Source organism: Vombatus ursinus, unplaced genomic scaffold, assembly GCF_900497805.2.
Source record: "Vombatus ursinus unplaced genomic scaffold, bare-nosed wombat genome assembly UNPS02014772.1, whole genome shotgun sequence".
Classification (NCBI taxonomy): Eukaryota; Metazoa; Chordata; class Mammalia; order Diprotodontia; family Vombatidae; genus Vombatus; species Vombatus ursinus.
Genome location: NW_020954550.1, coordinates 15,485,416 through 15,508,972, shown reverse-complemented (window position 1 = coordinate 15,508,972; position 23,557 = coordinate 15,485,416). Strand labels below are relative to the sequence as shown.

The 23,557-nt window shown below is 37.3% G+C and overlaps 1 protein-coding gene across 7 annotated transcripts in view; it reads right to left on the bottom strand.

Moving 5' to 3' along the window:
* The window catches only part of LOC114044126 (DEP domain-containing protein 1B), a 262,877-nt gene that overhangs the window by 124,272 nt on the left and 115,048 nt on the right, over positions 1–23,557 (bottom strand). Inside the window, exon 8 of one of the 7 annotated variants that reach the window (XM_027863435.1) lies at positions 20,650–22,130. The exons of the other annotated variants lie outside the window; for them this stretch is intronic. Coding sequence (XP_027719236.1) covers positions 21,921–22,130 — 210 coding nt within the window. The 3' untranslated portion in view covers positions 20,650–21,920. Of the gene's footprint in view, positions 1–20,649; positions 22,131–23,557 lie in introns of those variants that run through there. 7 annotated transcript variants of the gene reach the window in all.

Genomic DNA, 23,557 nt, shown 5'->3' with positions numbered 1-23,557 from the left:
ATGCAAGTATTTCCATGTTTTTCTCAAATCAACCAGTTCATCATTTCTTATAGCTCAGTAGTATTCCATCATAATCACATACTACAACTTGTTCAGCTCTTCCCCAATTGATGGGTATCCCTGCAATTTCCAGTTCTTTGCCACCACAAAGAGAGGTGCTACAAATATTTCTGAATATATAAGTTCTTTTCCTTTTTTCCTAATCATCTTGAGAAACAGACCTAATAGTGGTATTGTTAGGTCGAAGGGATAGGCAATTTAATAACTCTTTGGAAATAACTCCAGGTTGCTCTCAAAAATGATTAGATCAGTTCACAGTTCCACCAGCAGTAAATTAGTGTCCAATGTTTCCACATCTTCTCCAACATTTGTCACTTTCCCCTTCATTTTAGTCAATCTGATAGGTGCAAAATGATATCTCAAGACTATTTTAATTTGCATTTATCTAATCAATAATGATTTAGAACATTCTTATACGCCTATAAATTGTCTTCATCAGAAAACTGTCTGTTCATAATTTTTGACCGTTTATCAATTGAAGAATGATGAGACCTTTATCTGAGAAAACATCTATAAATTTTTCCCAATTTTCTGCTTTCCTTCTGATCTTAGCTACATTGGTTTTATTTGTACAAAACTTTTAGATTTGATGTAATCAAAATTATCCACTTTACACCTCTCTGTCTCTTGTTTACTCATAAATTGTTCACCTATCCATAAGTCTGAAAGTAATATGTATTCTTTTTTACCTTATTTTGGTCAAATGGTGTAAGATGGTAAATGGTGTAAGACATTGGTCTATGCCCAATTTCTGCCAGATTTCTTTCCAGCTTTCCAATCAATTTTTACCAAAGAACGTATGCTTTCTATTATTTTTACTGAAGAGTTCATTATGCTTGATAATCCCCTTTGACCCATCTGCCCCCTCCCTTTATCTTCCTCTCTCCACCATAACCATTATGTCTCAAATGCATAAAACTCTTGCCAGGGAGCTGCCATTCTACAAATGCTATTTAAACAATTCTCATTTTTTGTCATGAAGTCCAACATGTCCAGGTCATGACCTCTGTTCCTTGTATGATTCTAGCACCAGATCTATCTAATACAGCTTGACGTTGTAGGAGAAAGAGTAGTTGGTAAAGGTTGCCGAGAAAAAAAAATGTCTCACGCCTACCTAGAAAGTCACAGGTTGACTTGGTCCAATGGACAGGCTTTACTCTGGTTTCTCATCAATGCATAATTACAAAAGGCTTTTGCAATATGACTTAATGAGACTTTGTACAATATGAACTACCCAAGGGTAAGCAGGGTAACCAGACACTTTTTGTATTTCTTTTAAATGCTTTTTAATCTATTTCCCCTGGAATTCCTCTCTCGCAGAGAGTCACTGGAATAACTGAAACAAATTATCATTACCCTAAGATTGGGTATATTTTTCCTGCTATCATCTTTTTGCAATGTTCAATTGGCAATCTAGATGCAACCATTCAAATCACTCCTGGGAACCTATCCCTACATAATTAAGACTCTGAAACATTAGAAAAAAAAACTTAAACTACTCATCTAGTTGAGAAATTTATTTCCCTACTTTCATTAAAGAGTTGAGGACTATGGGTATGGACTACTGCATTGTCAGATGTAACTGATATGTTGGCTGGTTTTACTAAACTTCTTTTTTCCTCCTCTTTTGAAAATATTTATAACAAGGGAAGGCTTATTTGGGAGGGGAGAGGGAAAGATATGTTCAGAAATAAATAGGATAAAAAAAGGTATCAAAATTTTTTAAATAAAATACTCATCTACCCATGAAACAATGGCAGATGCCTCAAAAATTTATAAGTGCTTAGATTTTAGTATAATCCTGGTTTCTAACCTGGGGTATTTTGCATAACCAGACATGCAGAGGAAACCAGCTCCTCCTGAAGTCCCTAATTTCCAGTTTTCCTTCCTACAGACTTCAGGGAATTTCCCTTTGAGTGAGAGCAAGGTCTCTATCCCTCTGTCTGTCTTTCTGTCTATCTCTGTCTGTCTCTGTGTCTGTCTGTCTCTGTCTTTCTCTCTGTCTCTCTCTGTCTCTCTCTCTGCTGAGATATCTTGCTCCCAATAGGAGAACTTATTCCACCCTATGTATTTTCTAGTATATTCCAAGCCAGAAGTTCTTAATCTTTTTTTGTGACATGAACTCCTTATATATAAAGATTTGATGAAGCCTCCCAGACTCCTCAGATTATTATTTTAAAATATGTAAAATAAAACATGTAAGATTACAAAGAAAACCAATTACACTGAAATCATTATCCAAAAGTTTTTTTAAGTTTATTGACTTGAGGTTAAGAACTTCTGTTTTAATATAATGTCTTCTATATAATTCTATAATATATGTAATATATAATTTATGTTATAATATATAATGTATAATTTCTTCTATATGATTCTATAATTTTAATATAATTTCTTTTATTGCTATTTGCTCTTCACTTAGATAAATGGATTTACTTGCTCTTCACTATATGGGGTAGTCTTTTCCATAATTAGTATTTGGTGGGAAGCAATCAAATTGGTAAATACAAGCTAAGAGCTACCCTCCTTTTGAGATTTGAGGAATAGCCATCAGGGAAGCCAGAAGCATTTCTTTTTTCTGAACCAGTTGTGCCCCTAGACCAGCTATATGTAGGAAGGAAGATACAAATAATTCCAATCCAGTAACCCTCTATTAAAGACTGAAACACAGAGTGGTTGGCCTTGTGACCCCACTTCCTGTTCCCCTCAAGGCAGGAATTGCATTGTCCCTTGAAGAGAGGTGAGAATGATTCCAGAGTTACATTTATCAATGCCTCCCCTGAGCCACATTTAGGCAATCATGTGGATACATATATCTTACATGGGCACTCACAGACCTCATATTGGTAATCCCTGTTTGCTTTCCCTATACCTCTCTGTAGAGGCAAAAGTAGAGGAAAGGAGATAGCTAGCTTTTTCTTTTCCCATCATTCTATCTCTTCTTCCCTGGGGCCACTTTGACTCCTGAGGCTTGACTTGAGATGTTCCATCTATTTCTCTGACCAACCTCTTCTACATGCTAGTTTCTCATATTAATGGAGCTACAGTTTCCCCCTCTCCTATAAAGAGAGTTTACTGACCTTATTTCCCCCTCATTTCAAGGTCCCAACTCCAAAAAGGGAAGTTCTTTTTCTGGTCCCCCTGCCTTGGCATTGACATTATTTCTCTTTCCATTCCTAATATTCAACAGATCACTTCTAACACTGCTTCTAAAATCAATGTTTTATCTTGATTGACCAGCAGATCAGTCCTTGGTTGGAATTTTGAGATGCTTTCTGTAAGGGAGAGATTTAGGAAGCTAGAGATATTCACTGAAGCACCCACAAGATCAAATGCAAATCAGGAGCCCTGTAGCCTGCTCTCATTGGCTCAGCAGCAGCAGCCTCAGTGAGTAGAACCAATCCTGACGCTCAGGTTCTTGCTCTCAGGTGTCTTGTGAACTCCTTTACCAAGGATCAGTTAACAAGCAAGCATTTATTAAGCACCTACTATGCACCAAGCAAGATATGTGGCGTTATAAATGACATCCTGCCCCAGAACTGGAATGACATAACAACTACACACATACAGAGAGAGAGAGAGAGAGAGAGAGAGAGAGAATTCTTATGCCCCAAAGTAGGATTGGATGGAAAAAAAAATAATAATGTCAATACCCTTGTGACTTAACTCCTTGGGCTATTCTTTTATAAAGTACCTCAGTGGAAGTCAAAGAAGAAATTTGTGATAGGATGAATGTGATATATCTTGGGGAGGGAGTGTCTAAAGGGGCTAAGGACAAATGGTATGTGTCTGCCACACTAGGAATTATGGACACTGGACTTTTGAGATAGTCAGTAGATTTATAATCCTCTATAGTCTTCTACAGTCATTCATTGCCAGATCCATACTAGAAGCTTTTCAAGCTTAGTGGGGTAGGACGTGTCAGTATATGCTTTTGTAAATGTGCAGGGTCACTATTTCCCTGCCTCACTGAGTAGTGAAAGACATTTTATAGATTGCTAGTCTGTGTATCATCTCAAGGGGCCTAAGTACTATACTAGCCTCATAAAATACCAGTGTATCAAACAGCTACTATTTGAGGTAGTGTGGGATACTGGATAGAGTGTTCCATGTAGAGTTAGGAAGACTTGGGTTCAAATCCTACCTCTGATATTTATTAATTATATGACCCTGGGCAAGTCACTTAATTTTTATGAGCCTCAGTTTCCTAATCTGTAAAATGCAGATAATAATACACATAATACCTACCCCATGGGGTTATTATGAGGCTCAAAGGAGATAATTTATATAAAACTTTTTGCAAATTGTAAAGCATTGTGTAAATAACAGATAACATCCTCTATGATTATTCACTCTGCTTCTGGGATCCCCAATCCCCTACACAGCCATTTAAAAAATTTTACTTTTCTCTTTTTTGGTACTTATCTCTTCTGAACTCCTGACTTTCACACCAGAAACAAAATGAACATAACCTGTTTTTCTCAAGCTCTGACTCCTCCTCAAACTGTACTTTTTGCAAGGACAACCTAGAAAGATATTATCTTATGATGGTGGTAACACCTACCACCACCCCCCAGCTAGGCATAAGACTTAAGCGTATTTCCTCTTCCCCCACCCCATCAAGAGCTTTCCTGTTCCATGGGTTACAGTGGAACAGACCTAACTGCACAATATTTTCACACCTAGCCTCTGAGGGGGCTATAAAAGTCTCTCCCTAAGTGAAGGTGGTGGGCATAGATAACTCCACCTTAGGGAAGTGGTCTCCGCCTATCATGTATTACTTGTTGTACAGGGTATCCCAAAAGTCTTAGTGCAGTTTTAAGCCATTGAAGTTAAAAGAACCTTTATCAACTGCATACTATACCAAACTATTAAAGCTTAACACTGCATTAAGACTTTTGGGACACTTTGTATATTAATGGGATGCTACTGCTTTGCACACAATAATTGGATCGGGGAGCCTGAGTGATACATGGAGTTACCAGGGCAGGGCCTGCAGTTACCAAGCTCATTAGAAAAAGGGATACAGGTTGACGTCTATTCCTGGGTATGTTTGAAATACATCTTTATTCACTTTAATAAATCTCTCATGTAATTCACTTCTTGTACTTTCTAATTTGAAGTCAGGTACCAACTGATTAATTTATCTAAACAAATAATGAGATGTTATAGTAGGATTTTAGTGGAGTCTTGTATCATCTATGTGGGAGTGGGGTATAAAATATATATTGATGTAGACATTGTATACTTAAATTTTTATTTTATTTTATAAATTTGTGGAATAAAATAAGCATTTTCATAATACAATCATGTTATGAATACTAAACAATACACAATTACAATAGTACAATAAAAAGATGATTGTACATGAAACTGCAAATACTACACACACAACTTGCAACTCCTTTCAAATATACAACAAAATTATCATATAAATTTCTTTTTTTCTTCCTTTCTTACCCCCCCCACCCTAGAGATGGCTGCCATTAGATACTAATAGGTACATACATGTAAAATTTTTCTATACATACTTCTATTTATCACTTCTTTCTCTGGACACAGATAGTGTCTTTCTTCATATGTCCTTTATAGTTAATTCGGGTATTTATAATAGTTCAACATAATAATTTAAAATTTTTAAACAGCAATAAGTTAAATTTGAAAACAAATTCTATTTAATTTAAATCCTGGGGATCAGTAAACTCTCTGGCTTCCATTTATGCACTTACATAAATTGATGTGAGCTGTTGAACTCTTGATAACTGGATAATCACATAAGACTTTATGAGATGTCCTGGGAGTATAAGATATGATGTATGCTCTCAAGGAACTCAGAGGCAAAGCAGAAACAAGCATGTAGGGATGGCAAGGGTTGTTACAAATTGTCTAGTCATTTCCCTTTTGTTTCTTTTTATAAAAAAAAGAAAGCCAGAAAGTAAGTAGGAAAGGAAATGAATTCATCTAATTAAGGATGACAAGCATGAAAATATAATTTTTTAAAATAAATTTTTATTTCTATTTTGTTTCTAACATTGCTCTAGTATCTCATGTTTGCCTCCCTCTCCCCTTTTCAGAGTACCATCTCATAGGACAAATAACTTTGTTTTGGAGGCAAAAAGAGGGGGAAAAAGTCAGCACAACTGATTGACGTATTGAAAAAGTCCAACAATAGGTGCCATGTGTAACACCTGTGGACTCCCACCTCCATGAAGAGGTAGGTTTGAGGCGGGGTCTTCTCATATCTCTTCATTTGAATCACCAGTGAATGCAGATAGTAACTTTTCTCTTTTGGCCAGCAGCCCTGATTTTCTTCCCCTCCTAGTTTGATTTTTTTTTTTTTATTCAAGGGGCTTGACTCACTTATTTAAAGAGGCTTATTCACTGATTGGGAGTTGCCTCACTCAAAGTGAGAACCTGAAAAGATCTTAGCTTAAAAGGGACAGGGTCTTGAGTTGCATCCTAAGCCTTCTCCAGACATCCTGTTGATTATCTGGCCACTGAACCCAGATGGCTCTGGAGGAGAAAGTGAGGCTGGTGACCTTGAGCAGCCCTCCCTCATTCAAATCAAAGTCAATTGCAAGTCATGTCACCATCTCCCTGATGTCATGGTCCTCTTGCAGAACAAAGGACAAATACAACAACATGATCTATATAATTTTGTTACATTTACTTTTGATTTTTTTAGTGTGTTGTTCTTTCCTTTTACATTGTTGTAACTACTGTGTATATTGGTTTTGGTTTTTTTTTTTTTGGCTCTGCTGACTTCACTCTGCATTAGTTCTTGTAGACCTTTCCATACTTCTCTGCATTCATCACATATATCATTTCTTACAGTACGATAATATTCCATTACATTCAAGAACCACAATTTGTTCAGCCGTTGTCCAATTGATGGGCATCTACTTTGTTTCTAACTTTTAGGGAAATGTACTCTTTAAGTTTTTTCCTTGTCACACTGGTCCTTCCCAGTCCCCACTCCAGTTCAAAAGGGAAAAGGAGATGTCACATAAGACAGGCCACAGGAACATAGGATTGTAGATATGCAGTTGGGTGGGCACTCCCAAACATGAGAGTAGTATGCTTTTTTAGTAGCTACATTTAAGGTTGTTTAGCAGAATTGACAATATTTAGTGCTGGGGCAGCTAGGCAGCATGGTAGATAGAGCACCAGGGTTAGAGTAAGGAAGACCTGAGTTTCAATCCTGCCTCAGCTACTTACTGGCTGTGTGACCTTGAGCAAGTCTCTTAACCCTTTTTGCTTCAGTTTTCTCATCTATAAAATGAGCTGAAGAAGGAAATGATCAACTACTCCAGTAGTATCTCTGCCAAGAAAATCCCAAATGGAGTCATGAAGAGTAAGAGACGATTGAAAAGACTGAACAACAACAAATGTTTAATGTAAAGAAGAATGAAGGTAGTAGTAGTAGTAGTAGTAGTAGTAGTAGTAGTAGTAGTAGTAGTAGTAGTAGTAGAAGAAGTAGTAGTAGGTACTAGTAGTAGTAGTAGTAGTAGTAGTAGTCTCATCATCATCATCATCATAGTTGTTGTTGCTGGGGTGATGAAGGTAATGATAGCATTTGAGAGTCTGTCATATTGCAGTGGAATTAGTCCTAGTCAGCTTCACCCCAGAGGCCAGAACTAGAAGAGATGGGTGAAAATTGCAAAGAGCCAAATTTAGGGTTGACATAAGAAAACTCTTCCTACCAACCCAAACTCTCCAAAAGGCCTGTTGACCTCTCCAAAAGGGCTGCTTTTATGCTGAAGGGTTCCTGCTTATTGGAGGACCTCAGGCAAAGACTAGGCAACCAGTTTCAAGGTATATTATATAGGTTGGACTAGATGGCCAACAAAATCCCTTCCACTTCTGAAATTCTTTGATTATGTGGAAACTGTCACCTACTTTATCCTTTGTGATACTTGATTTTGTGGTGCAATGATGTTTGATTTAGTAGGTCTCCTTTCAAAGAGTAATCATTCCAGTTTGCAAAGGTTGCAGTCTCGAGGTAAAATCAGCCTCATGTCTATAAGAGGGAGTCAGAGTGATAGAAAGGACAAGCACTAGTTTGAGTCTCACTTGGCTGTATGCCTTTGAGATTTCTATGACTGACTTCTCTACCTTGCTCCAAGAAGCTCATTACTGGGGAAACCTCATCATCTTGCAGAATCCCATTGGTTCTCTAGCCGGGGTTCTCCATCTCATCACCACCCTCGAGTGTCTCTAATAGGAGGTGGGGGGAGGCATGAAGCCATGAAATCTAAAACCTCCATTTAAGAAGGAAGCTTATCTCAGAACATCTCATTTCTCACCTGGCTGCACTACTTGAAGACTTCTTTGACTTCCACCATACCCCAGAATTGGAGACCTTCGCTGGACTCTCCCAAAACCCCTCTCCCTACTTTACAGTTTCTTCTTGTGTGTTTTCTTCCCCCATTAGATTGTAAGCTCCTTGAGGGACAGGATTGTCTTTCTTTTTTTCATTTTTGCATCCCCAATGCTTATAGTACAATGCTTGGCACATAGTAGGCACTTAATAAATGTTTACTGATTGATTGATTAATGGATTGACTAAAATCAGAGGACCTGGGTTCATATCCCACCTTTACGTCTTACCACCCATATGACTGTGGGCAAGTCATTGTGCCTTCCTGGGTTTCCATTTTCTCAGCTAAAGATGCTATCTGGAGCAGGTTCACCCAAGAGAGAGTGACAGAGACAGATCATTTATCAAGCATATACTACATACCAGGTATTGTGCCAAATCTTGGGTATACAAATGAAAGGAAACTAAACAGTTGCTCCTTTTTCCATTCCTTTTATATTTTCCAAAATGTAAACTCAAGATGCTTACATTCAAATAAAGGCGAGCTGGAAAGGGGGACAATGGATACACATCACAGCATGGTTTAAGAATTTTTTGTTGTTGTTTAGTCATTTTTCAGTTGTGTTTGACTCTTCATGATCTTATTTTAGGGTTTTCTTGGCAACAATACTGGAATGGTTTGCCATAATCTTCTCCAGCTTATTTTATATATGGTGAATTGAGGCAAAAAAAAAGAAAAACAGAGTTAAGGGACTTATCCAGAGTGACACAGTTAGTAAATGTCTGAGACCAGATTTGAACTCAGGAAGACTCATCTTCTTGACTAATTAGGGAGTTCTATCCACTGCACCACCTAGCTGCCCAATAGGAATAGTGACTGACAAGTAATATAATGGCCCAATTCCAGGTAAGAGAAAGTAAAAGCTCAGTGTGATTCCTGGGACAGAGTCCAGGTTTCCAAAGAAGAAAGAGAGAGGAAATTAGGATAATGGCCAGAGTGCGGGCACGATGGTTTTTTAAATGGTGGCCAGACTACATGGCATAAAGTCTCTTCCTACTCTATATCTGTGATGTTCAATGTTCATCCCATGCCATTTTCCTGCTTCTCTGTGTGTTTTATTTACTTCCTTCAGTAGATGAATGCTCATTTAGCTATTTAGATTTACATTCTGTGCATCCTTACCAATCTTCACTTTTAGTCTTTTGATATGATTTGTTTTTTACATTACATTTACAGAGTACTCTCACTTCATTGGAGGTCTCTTTTATAACAAAGTACAACAATAAACAAAACCAATAAATGCAGTTACCTCATCTGAAATATGTGTATAGGATTCCACATCTGTAGCACCACTCCCCCATCTATTTTTGTAAATGAATAGAAATCTTTTTTCTCTCTCTTTCACTTCCCCCATTGGAAAAAAAAGGAAAAAAAAAAGAAAATATCTTCTAACAAACATGCATAGTCAAGTAAAACAAATTCCCCCAGTGGCTGTACACAAAAATATATATGTCTTGTTCAATCCTCTAAATGTTTCACCTCTCTGTAATGGATAAAACGTTTCACTCAGAGTTGTTTATATAGTTTTAGGACAGAGCACCTTCAGGCTTATGAAAAAGAGCTCTCCAATAGAACAACTAAATGACAACAGAAATAGCTCTCTGAGGGAGGGAGACCTGTATATACTAGGTCATTGCCTACACCTGTGGAATTGGCTGATATTCTTGAATTCACTCTACCAACAGCCTTGATTATATTTACATGGAAGAGAAAGTGTGTGTGTGGTGGTGGAATTTTTCTTGATTTTCTTCTCAAAATAGGGGAAGAGGAAGAATTCATAAATATAGTAAGATAAAGACTCAGTCCTAAATCATCCTCTAGTGAAATATCAGACCAGTTAAGTTTTAATTCTCTTGAAAGAGCCAGTAAAATTTCATCCAAATAAATATCTGAATTTAGCATTCCTGTGAAGTTAGGATAGAAGTGGATCTCTACCAGCCTGGATATGAACTCTACAAATGTCAGAGTTATGTCTTAATCATCTTTTTCTTTGTCCTTCCCTCCTCCCCCAGCATCTAGCATAAGGTCTTATATACAATCAATCAATCATCTAGGCAGAAATGATTCTTACCTTTAACAAGATTGTTAACGAATAATAAAGGGGTCCTCTTTTTCATATGTGTGTCCCACAAACTGCTACATGCAAATACTACATTAGGTATTATGAATGAGTCAATGATTCCTGCTTATGGTCTAGCTTAGAGAGAAAACATCCAGATATGGAAAATTAAGCAACCTTACCAGGAATCTAATGAATATGAAAATACTTTGAAATGGTAAAGAGCTCTGTAATTTTTAAGGTAGCATTGTCATTGTTATAAAACAATGTAGCATAATGGGGGGAGCAAACCTTGTGGAGAAGGAACCCACCATCCCCACCAGCACCTACGCCAACCACTGACTGATTGTCAGGAACCAAGTAGGAAAACCAGACTAGCCAAAGCAATAGCATCTCAACAACCTGGTGGAAACATCCCAGGACTTTGAGCCCAAGAGGCCTGGGAGCAGCAGCATGTTGCAGACCACTGGTCTTGCTTCTAGCTTGAGTCCTGAAGACATAGTCCAAGGATGCAGCAAGAAAGCTAATATTGCTGGACAGAGAGTAAGTGGAAGGAAATAAACTGTAAGAAAACCAGAAAGATAAGAAGGGACCAGGTTGTGGATAGCTTTAAATACCAAACAGAATATTTTATATTTAATCCAGGAGGTAGAAGAGAGCCACTATAGTTTATTGAGTTGGGGGAGGGGAAAGACATGGTCAGACCTATGTTTTAAGAAAAATCACTGTGGCAGGTGAGCAGAGGATAGATTGGATTGGGGAGAGCCTTAGGCAAGGAGACCAATTAAAAGGCTATTGCAATAATTCCAGAAGTGAGATGATAACAGCCCATACCAGAAAGGTGACTACATGAGTGAGAGAAGGGGATATATACAAGAAATGCTCTGAGGGTAGAAGCAATAAGACCTGCCAACATATTATATATGTGGAATGAGCACAAGGAAGGAGTTAGGATTCACATCAAGATGATGAGCCTGGGAAGCTTGAAAAAGGGGAAATTTTGGGAGTAAAAGGTACGACTGAATACTATTTTGGATATGTTTTGAGATGCCTATGGATCATTCAATTTTAAATATGCAAAGAATAGTTGGTGGCACTTAAGTCGGAAGACAGACTAGGACTGGATATATAGATGTGAAATCATCTGCATAAAGATGATAATTGAACTAAGGGACCTGATGAGATCACCAGTTAAGATAATATAGAAGGAGAGGAAAGAATGTAGGGAGAGAGGAAATTCCTTTCTTGAATAAGGAGATGGTCTTTCTTGCCAAGTAAAATACCTCTAAGTGTATCCTTGATGCCATTCCAGCAAATTGATCACTCTAGCATCCTCACTGTCTTGCTAATCTTCAGTCATTCCTTATCTAATATATCCTTCCCTGCTTGCTGCCTACAAACACAATCATATCTCTTCCATCAAGAAAAAAATAATCCTCACCTTATCCTGCCAACCCTGTAGCTCACCTTCCCTTCTTGTCTTAATTCATTGAGAAAGCTGTCTATACTTGCTGCCTCCTCTTCCTCTTCTCACTCAATTATAAACTTTTTGCATTCTGGCTTCTGATTTCATTATGCACCTGAAACTTCTCTCTCAGAAGTTATCAATAATCTTTTATTGCCAAATGTAATGACCTTTTCTCAGTCATCATGCTTCTTGACCTCTGCAACCTTTGAAATGGTTGATCATTCTCTCGGATATCTTCTCTCTAGGTTTCCATGACATTGGTTCATTCTCCTTTGTTTATTCTTCATCCAGGTTATGCCCATTAAATGTTGGTTTCCCTTATGTCCTTTCCTCTCTCCCTATGTTCTGTCTTCTTACTTAAGTGCCACCAACTATTCTTTGCATATTTAAAATTGAATGATCCATAGACATCTCAAAACATATCCAAAATAGGATTCACTCATACCCAATACATGGGTTACAGTAGGTAATGTCCTCAGCAGTGACTCTACCAGAGGTCCCAGGTAAGGACAAAGAATAAGGTTAGAGGTCATAAGACAGAGTGAAAGACGGAATGATGAAAGGTTATGATCAGATAAAGGAATTTCAGAGTTTATGAACATGGAAGTATAATATTTATGAGCAACGGCAAAATCAAAGTTATGGCAATCTATGTATAGCTGAGAATGTAGAGGAATAGGTCATGGAACTAAGTAATAATAGCTAGCATTTATAAAGCATTTTAAGTTTTACAAAGTTCTTTACAAACATTATTTTGTTTTATCCTCACAACAATCCCAAGAGGTCAGTGCTACTATTATCTCTATTTTACAGATAAGGATACTAAGGCAGACAGAGGTTAAATTAAGTGCCCAGGGTCACACAGCTAATAAAGGTTGGCAGTCAGATTTGAGCTCAGGTCTTTCTGTCTCCAGGTTTTGAGCTGGATCCACTGAGCCACCTAGCTATAGGTGAAGGACTTGAGAAGTTAAGAGTATTTGAAGGAGTATCAATATATATACTGAAGTATCCTAATATGACATCAGGAGGTAGGGAGTAGAGAAAGACTAGAAGCCAGTGAACTAAATTCATTGAAGACAGAAGGAAAATGTCCTGGGGATTGACTGAGATAATGGCTACCAGGATCTAGATCTAGATTAAATGATAAATAAGAATAACCTCAAAGGAAGAGAGATTGCTGAGTAGTCAAGGGATAATTAAGACTTTGCGGTAATGGTAGTCAAGGAGTATTCCAAGTCATGCACCAGAACTAGTCAGTGGAAAGAGGAGAGGGGTCTATTCAAGAAAACTCAACCAATATTGGAAAAGGTGACCAGGGTTACAATGTCATCAGGAGGGAACTACATCTCAGAGAGTGTCAAAAGTTGGAAGGAATAAAAAAGGAAAAGTTTTAAGATTAAAGCAAGTTTGTTAATTATAGAGCAGGCATTCCAGTCAGCACAATGGCAGAAGCATAGGACATTTAAAGGGTAGGGTTGAAGGGGATCTGGATAAGGGAGAAGATAGTAAGAGATTACAAATGGAGCTTATACGTCTGCAACCAGTAAAGAGTGAGAAGACTGTGTAGAACATGAGACTTAAGTTGAACCTTAATAGATAAAGGAGGGAAGATAGCTAGATAGTAGAGGAGGAGAATGATATGAGACAGAAATAAATTTGCGACAGTTTATGGAAGACCTTGAATATCAGTCCACAGAGCTGGACTTCATCATGTAAATTGTATGAAGACCATTTTTTAATGTAAAAAATTTTCTTGAACCTCAATATAATTGTAGTTTTAGTATTAATATTTATTGATCGAGAAAATATATAATTGCTTGGTACAAGTATGGATTCATGGAATAATGCAATGACTGTCACAAAAATTCTCCCTGGTATGGAAACATTGCTGTAGGTAATGGGCAGCACTGAAGATTTTTTCAGCACAGTACGTGTCACATAGATATTTTAAGATAATCAATTGGGCAGCATATATAGGATTATTAGTCTGGGAAAGGGACTAAAGATAAGGAGACTAGTTAGGAGTCTAATGTAATAATATAGGCATGAGATGATTAGTGTCTGTGCAAGAGTATTGGCAGAGGGAAGAAACAAGAACAAATAAGAAAGGTCAAAAGGGGAGAATTAAAGATGTGTTAATATGGATTTGGTAGCCATTAAAATAGAGTCAGAAAGGAGACACATCACATAGTTCCCAGGCTTCACGATCAAACATTTTAGATGTTTAAATTATTCACACTTTAGTTTGCAAACATAAAACAGAATAGAGGATCAGAACTTGAAATTATTGTAACAAGAACCACAGTTCCCAATGCTTTTTCAAGTCGAAAGAAATTTTATTCAGCAACATATACCTACAAGGGAATTCACAAGGAAGAAACCCCACTCCTTCATCTCAAAATGAGCTGACTGGTTTTGTTTTGTTTTGCTTTGTTATTGTTTTTTTTTTGCCTTAAAAATACTGGTTTTTTAATCTCTAGTTAGCCTTAACAAATAGAGCACAGAAACTTCTTTCCCTCTATGGTTGGCTTTACAAGAGAGACAGGGCAAACTGTTTCTCTGATGTAGGGAATGGGGAGTCCAGATTCAAAGAGGCGGACATGATTGTTTTGCCTATAACAAGAGGTTGGTTTCAATATGGAGTCACTCATGTCAAGAAAGGTGGATACAGGGCTCTAACGTCTGGACCTCCACTGGATGAAGCAAGTGGATAATAAGATGAACTGAATTGAGTGTTGAGCTGTCTCCTTTTGGGGAAGCTATGGAGATGTTTTAAGCTCTGTTTTTGGCTATAGCTTTTAACTGACAACACATTAAATGCTCATTCAATTCAGCAAACATTCATTATTCAGTCAACAAGAAGTTATTAAACACTTGCTATGTGCCAGGCATTGTGCTAAGCAAAACAAAACAACCTCAGTCCTCAAGCAATTTACATGGGGGAGATAACATGTAAGTGAATTCCAGACATGACAGACAGCGTTAAAGCCTGGAGATAGTAGATAGAGTGTGGTGTGTGTAGAATAATAAGTAGCCCTGGATCATAGTGAAGGAGAAGAGTATGTGAAAGAAGACTGTCAAGCTAGGAAGGGGCTGGGCTATGTAAATGCCAAACTGAGGAGCTTCCTAGAAGCAAAAATAAATAAATGAAAAAAAAACTTCTAAATCCATTACTATGTGTGTGCAAGACATTGTAGATGAAATAGTTTGTGCCCTCAAGAAGTTTTTCTTCTACCGCATTGACCCAATGTACAAAAATAAATCCAGCACAAGGAAAAATGAGGCAGGAAAGAGTACAGTATTAACAACTGAGGAAGGAGAGGAACCCGGCAAAATGAAAGGATGTGCCACTTGAGTTGAACCTTGAAGCCAAGGATTCTGAGAAATAACAGTGGGGAGGGGATACATTTCAAGCATGGGGAACAGTTTATACAAATGCATGGAGGTCGGAGATTAAGTATTGAGCTTGAGTAATGGCTAGCAGTCTGATTTAACTAGAATATGAAGGGTGACAGTTATGAAATGAGACTGGAAAGGTAGAATGAGATAGAGTGTGGAGAGCCAAGTTTATATTTTGTCCTGTAAGTACTGGGAATTTATAAAGAAATAATCTACCAAGATAAACAAGCCTATTTCACAGAATCTGAGTTGAAAGGTGACTTAGAGACCATCTGTAGTCTGAGATGATATTTACCTGAAAGTGCAGACAAATCATCTTTCCTCATTCTCAGCCTCAGTTTGCCCATTCATAAAATGAGGACAATACCCAATAGGCCTTCCTCATAGGATTTTAGGGAGGTTCAAAATGATAGTGTGTGTAAAACACTGCAAAGCTTGTTTTATAAGTATCAATGATTTTTCTTCTTAGTGTACTTTTATTCTTATATTTTTTTTTGTTTGCTTGTTTTTTTGGATGACAACAGGGTTAGGTGGTTTGTGCAGGGTCGCACAGCTAGTGTCAAGTGTATGAGGCTAGATTTGAATTCAGGTCCTTTTGATGCCAGGGCTGGTGCTCTATCCACTGTGTCATCTAGCTACCCCTCTTATACTTCTTAAAGTGCAGGTTCAGTGATGTCCTCCCTGCTCAATAAAATTCAGTGGTTCCTCATCTCCTCCAAGATCAAATACAAATTCCTTTGGTGTTCACAGTCCTTTGTAACTTAGCCCCTTCCTACCTTTCCAGTCTTTTTACACTTTACTCCTGGCCAGGTACTCTATGGTCTACTGACATTGACCTTCTTGCTGTTCACAAACAAGACACTCCATCTCTAAGCTCCAGGCATTTTTTTTCTGCATACTCCATGCTAGCATGCTTCCCTCCTCATCTTTAATTCTTAGCTTCCTTCGAGTTCCAACTAAAATCTTATCTTCTACAGGAAGCCTTTCCTGTTATTGTTGTTGATGAGTCATTTCTGTTGTGTCTGAATATTCATGAGTCCATTTGGAACTTTCTTGGCAAAGATGCTGGAGTGGTTTGCCATTTCCTTCTCCAGCTCATTTTACAGATGAGGAAACTGAGGCAAACAGGGTGAAGTGACTTGCCTAGAGTCACACAGCTAGTAAATGTCTGAGGCCAGATTTGAACTCAGGAAGATGAATCTTCCTCACTCCAGGCCCACCACTCTCATACACTGTACCATCTAGCTGACTTTCCCAACTCCTCTTAATTTCAGTACTTTCCTTCTGTTAATTATTTTCTATTTATCCTGTATATAGCTTCTTTATACATATTTGTTTATTATCTCTCCATTAGATTGCAAACTCCTTGAAGGCAAGGACTGTTTTTGGCTTCTTTTTGTATCCCCAACACTTAGCATAGTGCCTGGCACATAGTATCCATTTAATAAAAAACTGATTGAGTTTTATTCTTATAAAAACAAGTATATTTCCAAAAGCATGGTCAATCATATCATCAATCATAAGTAAAACAATATCAAAACACACATCAAATAAAACATTAAAAGAAAAAAATATGATCTTTTAAAATTTAAAGCAAATCTACTTAGACCTACTCTCTCACAGCTAGTTTCACAGTCTAAATTCTTTTGATTATTTCATCTTAGTAACACATCTCTACTCACTATTAAGAGTCACAAGGTTATACATGCCTCAGTATGCTTCTTTTTGAAGCAAATGGCCTACTAAAGAAAAATTTTCTTTCTGTGGTTCTTTCTTCTGGGGCAGATCCTTTGGATAAGCAGTACTTCAGAGACTGGTGTCCTCCCACTTCTGACCTGAGCCAAATTAATTCCAAGTGTCCCTTTTCATCTTGAAAGCTAGTGATGAGGTGACTTTAAATAAGCCAGCAGGATATAAGCTTCTCGAAGATAGAGACCATTTGTTTCTGGCTTTGTAACCACAGTGCCTAGAATATGATTGGTGCTTAGTAAATATTTTTTAAAACTGAATTAACCAATTTCATTTAAGACTCCGAAATTGAAACTGAAGAAGGACTGCATAAACTGCCTTTTTCAAAGGCCAGGCTTCTTTTGACATCGACATACCTTGTATTATATAAAAAGTTAACCATTTAAAATTTCTTCAGCTACTCATTTGGCACTTATATACTGACCTATATTATAATTTCTGCATATTTATCCACTATTCCTAAATGAATTATAAATTTCTTGAGTTGCACAAGTATAGTTTGCATAGGATTCTTTAGCTCTTGTAGGACCCCTAAATATAGACTAATTGATGGTTTTAGCTGTCTCAGAAGACCTTTTACTCATCCTTCTTCATCTTTTACTCTTCCTTCTCTCTCATTCCTTCTACCCAACCAATCATCAATTCCTATAAATTCCTTGACAACTTCCTAGTTTCTTGCTTTCCACTCTCAGTACTACCACCCCAACCCAGGCCCACTTCTACTTTATGTGTAAGTATTGTTGTGATAGCCTCCTAATCAGCTTTCAACCTTCCAGTATAAACATTATTAAAAAATTTTAAGTGCTTATACTGTCCTAAGTACTGGGAATACAAAGAAAGGTAGTTGCCTTTCAAGAGTTTGCATTGTATTTGGGGAGACAACATGCCAAAAAAAACCTATTTACAAATGGGAGATAATCTCATAGGGAGGCTGCTGGCAGTTGAAGAGACTGGCAGGCCTCTTGCAGAAGGTAGGATTTGAGTTGGGTCTTAAAAGAAGCCAGGAGGTGATTTTACATGCCACCATCATATTTATTTTCCTAAAATACTATTCTAATTATCATTTACTTGCTGAGAGCTCCCTAGAATAGAATAAAAATCTTAATTCCTTAGTTTGATATTTAGGGTTTTCTACAATCTGGTTTCTTTGACTTTTTTAACCTCTCTCAATACTACTGAAACTCTTGACTTCATCTAAACTGGCCTGAAAAGACCTCATGTTTCCTTCTCTCTTTGCCTTTGCCTCTTTATAATGCAATGGAAAATGCCCTGGCCCAGGATTCAGAAGATCCTGAACTCTCCAAAGGGCATTGAATTAAATATGTTGTATGGTTCTTTTCTAGCTCTGAAAATCTGTGAAACTCTGTTCTCTTTCTTCTACTTAGAATGAACTCCCTGATACACCTTCTTCCTTGAACACTGCCCCACCTCTCTGAATTCCTTGTCACCCTTTAAGACCTAGTTAAAATCTGGCCTCCTTGAGATGCCTTACCTGATCACTCCAGCCATAAGGGTATTTCCTCTTTTTGGACTCCTTTATAGCAGTTACTATGGTACCAGTCACAGAACACGTGTACACTGTTTTGCATTAGAACTCTTTGTGTTTATTATCACTCCGCTACAACATAATAAGCTTCTAGATGGCAGGATCCATGTCTTATTATTACTATCCTCCCACAAAACCTAGTGATTTATTCACAATAGGTACTTAATAAATATTTGTTATATGGTACTGAATGAATATTTGACACTCTTCCCTCAAAATGGCTACGATTTAAGGTAAAAGGCAATAGAAAAATGCACAGACAAAAATGACATAATACCTCAAATTTATTAAATATACAGAGATCCAAATTTTATTCTCGTATTATCCAGAGAATGTTTTACAACCCATAAAAAAGTCAATGGAAGTAAAATATCAGGGAAGAGATGGAATTTCATGGAGCAAACAGTTTAGTTCAATGAATTAAAATATACTAAAACCATAAAATGGTAAATAAAGTCCCGTAGTATTTAGAAATTTATGCATGTAGAAATACCTCATAGATTTAGTCCCTTCCAGGATTCACAAATTCTAAGCAAAAACTTGTAGCTCACAAACTCACAAATAAAGCTTATTTAAAACCAAAGGTAAGGAAATACTGAAAAGTTAAAGATATCCTACTAGACAGAACATCTTCATATGACTCGAGATTTGGAGCCTGTCCCTACCAACCTAAGTCTAGACAAACCCCTCATCCAGCAACATTCACAGTGAACTAGTGATCTTTTCTTTGTTAATAGAAGAAGATCCTATCTAGGATTTTTTGATATTTGAAAATTTCCTCTTCTTCTCCCCTACCTTCCTCTTCATTTGATTTTGAATCTACTTCTAATCAGACTAAAAAATGGTTTCCTCTTCTCAACCCAAGCTGCCATCTTTTCCATGCCAATATACATCATACTGAAAGGACAATGCAGACAAATGGAAGAGAAAGTAGGTAATAGAGACAAGATTAAAGAAAAGTATACATGAAAAACAATACTTTTTTTCTTTTCTCTTTCACTTTTGACTTCCTAAAGGCCTCTGCTTTTCACCATTTACAACTTTAGGGTCTCTGAGAGCACAGAACACAGCATCTCCTTATAATTTCCTAACTTCAACCTCCATCTAAGTGAACCATAGACACTGAGATATCTAGAGAGGGATTGGTTCTTTGATCTCTGCATCCTTTCCAAGGTAAGCTCCTCTTTCTCCTTAATCTGTCATTTCCATGCCCCTCTAAATTTTTGTATGGTAAGTAAATCATGTCCCTGTACATCATTTTGAAACAAGAGAACTAGAGAATTTGGCAAGAATGAAGGCATAGAACCATAGCAAAGGATGGACTTTAGGCCAGGGAGTTGCAGATATACAGGAAAAACACAATCTAGTCTTACACAATCCACTAGATTTGCAATAAACACTGGTTTTATTGTAGGTCACATATTAGCTAAGTAGTAGTATATCTATTTGGGGGTCAAAATCAGTTCCAGAAGTAAAATAATTATTCAAAATTTGACATAAACAAGTCTAGAAAAATTCAGAACTTTCTGATTTCCATTTGTTCTTGACCAAAGTACACCCATGGTTTTAAAACTAACTCTGATTGACTAACATTATCCTGCATTTATGAAAATGAGAATTTTTGGAAAGGGGACTTTTTCAAAAAATTATTTAGTATTTTATTTTTCCCCAGTTACATGTTAAAACAATCTTTAACATTTGTTTTTAAAACTTTGAGTTCTAAATTCTCTCCCTTCCTCCCTCCCCAACCCCCCTCATTGAAAAGGCAAGCAATTTGATATGTTATACATGTATAGTCATGCAAAATATTTCCATATTAGTCATGTTGTGAAAGAAAACATAGACTGAAAAAAAACCTGAAGAAAAATAAAGAAAGTTTAAAAAAAGTGCTTCAATTTGTATTGAGACACCATCAGTTCTTTCTTTGGGGATGGATAGCATTTTTCATCAAGTCTTTCAGAGTTGTCTTGGATTATTGTATTGCTGAGAATAGCTAAGTCATTCACAGCTGATCATCCTACAATATTGCTGTTACTTTATACACAATACATTTCACTTTGTATTGGCTCATGTAAGTGAAAGGGAACCTTTTAAAGAGACAAAACACATTCAAGGTGAGTCAATCGTTCAGACCTTTTTTTTTAAAGTGCCATAACATTGTGAAGATCTCAGACAAGATTAAGGCTAACAACCACAAAAACTCTCCTCTTTAATACTTTTTTAAAGTAACAATTAATTATTCTGTGGCACTAGTATTTGGATTCCATAATCACTTTCCTCTGATCACCTTTATTTAAAAAAAAACCCCTATATATAAACAGGTATACTCACTCTTAAACACCTACCATTTTATCTGCATTCATTTGCTTCAAAAGATATCTGAATAGTGGGCATAACAGGCACCCTAAAATCACGGTGAGCCCTGAAGTCTGTTTAGCCCAATAATGAAAGGTAATTTCCTTTAAGCCATAGATTAAACTTGTAAGAAGATCACAAGTTACAGCTGAGTCATGCTAAAACATAACAGAGTCAATAAAAATACTCAAAATGAAGATCACAGCTGAACTTTAAGTACTTTTTCTTCTTGGCAAATTCAACTCTACCCAGGGATAAAATAACTGTAATGGGTTGTTTTTATTAACCTATCAGTCCCTATCATCTTTTTCTTAATGTTCTAGGAGGAAACATTTGTCAGTAGAAACTAAAACTGCTGCTCAAAAGACCCACTGATTGCAAATTACCTCTAAATTATATTTAATCTGACACACTTACTCCAAAAAAAGTTGCTTAATCTTCACCACTGTTATCTATTTAAATGGGAAAATCAGCTCCAGAATCATTGAAGTGTTATAGTGAAGCCGACAGTAATCATCCTGTCAGCCCACCTTCAACAATATTTAAGCTACTAGTTTATACTCTTCTCAGTGCTCAAAATATTTGGTATTTTTCATGCGTGCTGGACTTCTTTGAAGAGTGTTCTACCTCAACTGCCTTGTATCATTGTAATGAAAAGTTATCAAGTAAGACCTTTAGATTCTGTGTAGCAGTTGAAAATGTCAAAAAAAAAAACTTTAAGATTAGTTTCTAATCTGCATATTATCCTCCCTCTCAAATATCAGAAACCCAAATAACTTATCATAAAAATGCAAGCTCTTGGTTTTGAAGAAAAACATATAAAATGTACTGTGCATCTAAATATGTCCTGATTGTCTAGGAGTATAGTACAACAGTCTGAAGTATCTGTGTCAACAGGAGATTTCAGTTATTCTTGCTTTTACAGACTCCGTTTTTCACAGTTTGGGGCAGCCTTTGACCCTTGATATAAGCATGATACCAAAAGTGGGCAAACAAGAACAGGAAGATACACCCATAGCACATGATGATGTACTGGAAGATTGGAAACTGGTATTTGCAATCCTTCACAAAGAAGGACTGTCCTATGTGGACTGTCACTATAACAAATTGAACCTAAAGAAGAGAACAAGGAAAATAGTCAGATATTTTGTTGCCATTTAAAAACTCTTCTATTTAATTAGCAGTTTAATTCTTAACCACTTGCACAACCAACCTATACCTCTCCTCCACCTCTATTGGCTGCTCCTGAGCCATGCAATCTTGCTTAAAAAGTAACTTCCTTTAGAGTTACTTTGCTTTGGATCTAAGTTCAGAACTGGTTCACACTGGCAACAGAGAAGATCTTTGGAGAATCCAAGGTGTCCTAAACGTGTCCCTAAATGGGGCAGCTAGGTGGCACAGTGGATAGAGTGGCAGGCCCAGCAGTCAGGAGGACCTAAGTTCAAATCTGACCTCAGACACCTACTCACTGTGTGACCCAGGGCAAGTCACTTAACTCTATTTGCCTCAATTTCCTCATCTGCAAACAAGCTGGAGAAGGAAATGGCAAACCATGCCAGTATCTTTGCTACAAAAACCCGAAATGGGTCATGAAGAGTAGGACACAACTGAACAACAACAACCTAAATGTGTAGGGGTTCTCTTTGCAAAATGGGCTAGGAGCACCCCTGACTTTGAAGTAACCAAAAGAATCCCTAGCATCTTCCCACACACTAAGCCCAGGAGCTCTTCAAGAGTTTGCCCCAAATTTTTGTCAGGTGTGCCCCAAATGATATAGAAGGTCCACTTTCAATTACATGTAGGCATGTGTGACTCAGGAATTAGACTGAACTTACATTTTCATGCAGCTTACAATTACATGCACATGTGTAAGTCTCTCAAATAATTCTGTGCTACAAGCTTAAAAAGAGTTTGAGAACCATTGCTTTATGCAAAAATGGCTTTCCCTTTCCCTGCTATTCTAAGTCTTCAGAGTAAGTTCTTCAAAGAAGGATTTTTGTTGGCTTTCTTAAGATCATGGATGTAAATCTAGAAGGGACTTTAGAGGCAATATAGTCCAACCCTTTCATCTTACAGGTGAGGAAAGTGAGGCTCAGGAAGGCTAAGTGACTCGTCTATGGTAACAAAGCTAGTTAAATGTCAGAGGCAGTATTTGAAGCTAGATCTTCCTGGCTCTAGGTACAGTATTTTTACCACAACCCATGCTGTCTTTCTTGGAATTAGAACAACAGAGAGAACAGAGACTAGGCCCTTCTGGGCATACTCAAGGGCAACCATCTCTAGGCACATATTCAAATCTTGACACGGCACAGGTCTTGAATCAAAATTTAATTCTTCCACCTTAAGACAGGCAACCTATGACAGATTTGTTTCATAGGTTGCCCAGCGTATTCTGGGCACTCAATCCATGTTGAGCAATAACTAGAAGTTCCCTTTTTAAATGTCAAATCTAGCTGTACAACCCTAAATCCATGCTTTCTTCTTTAGCTTTTGCAGAACGTGAGGTCAACTTGCTGGGCAGAGTAGGATGCTGATACAAA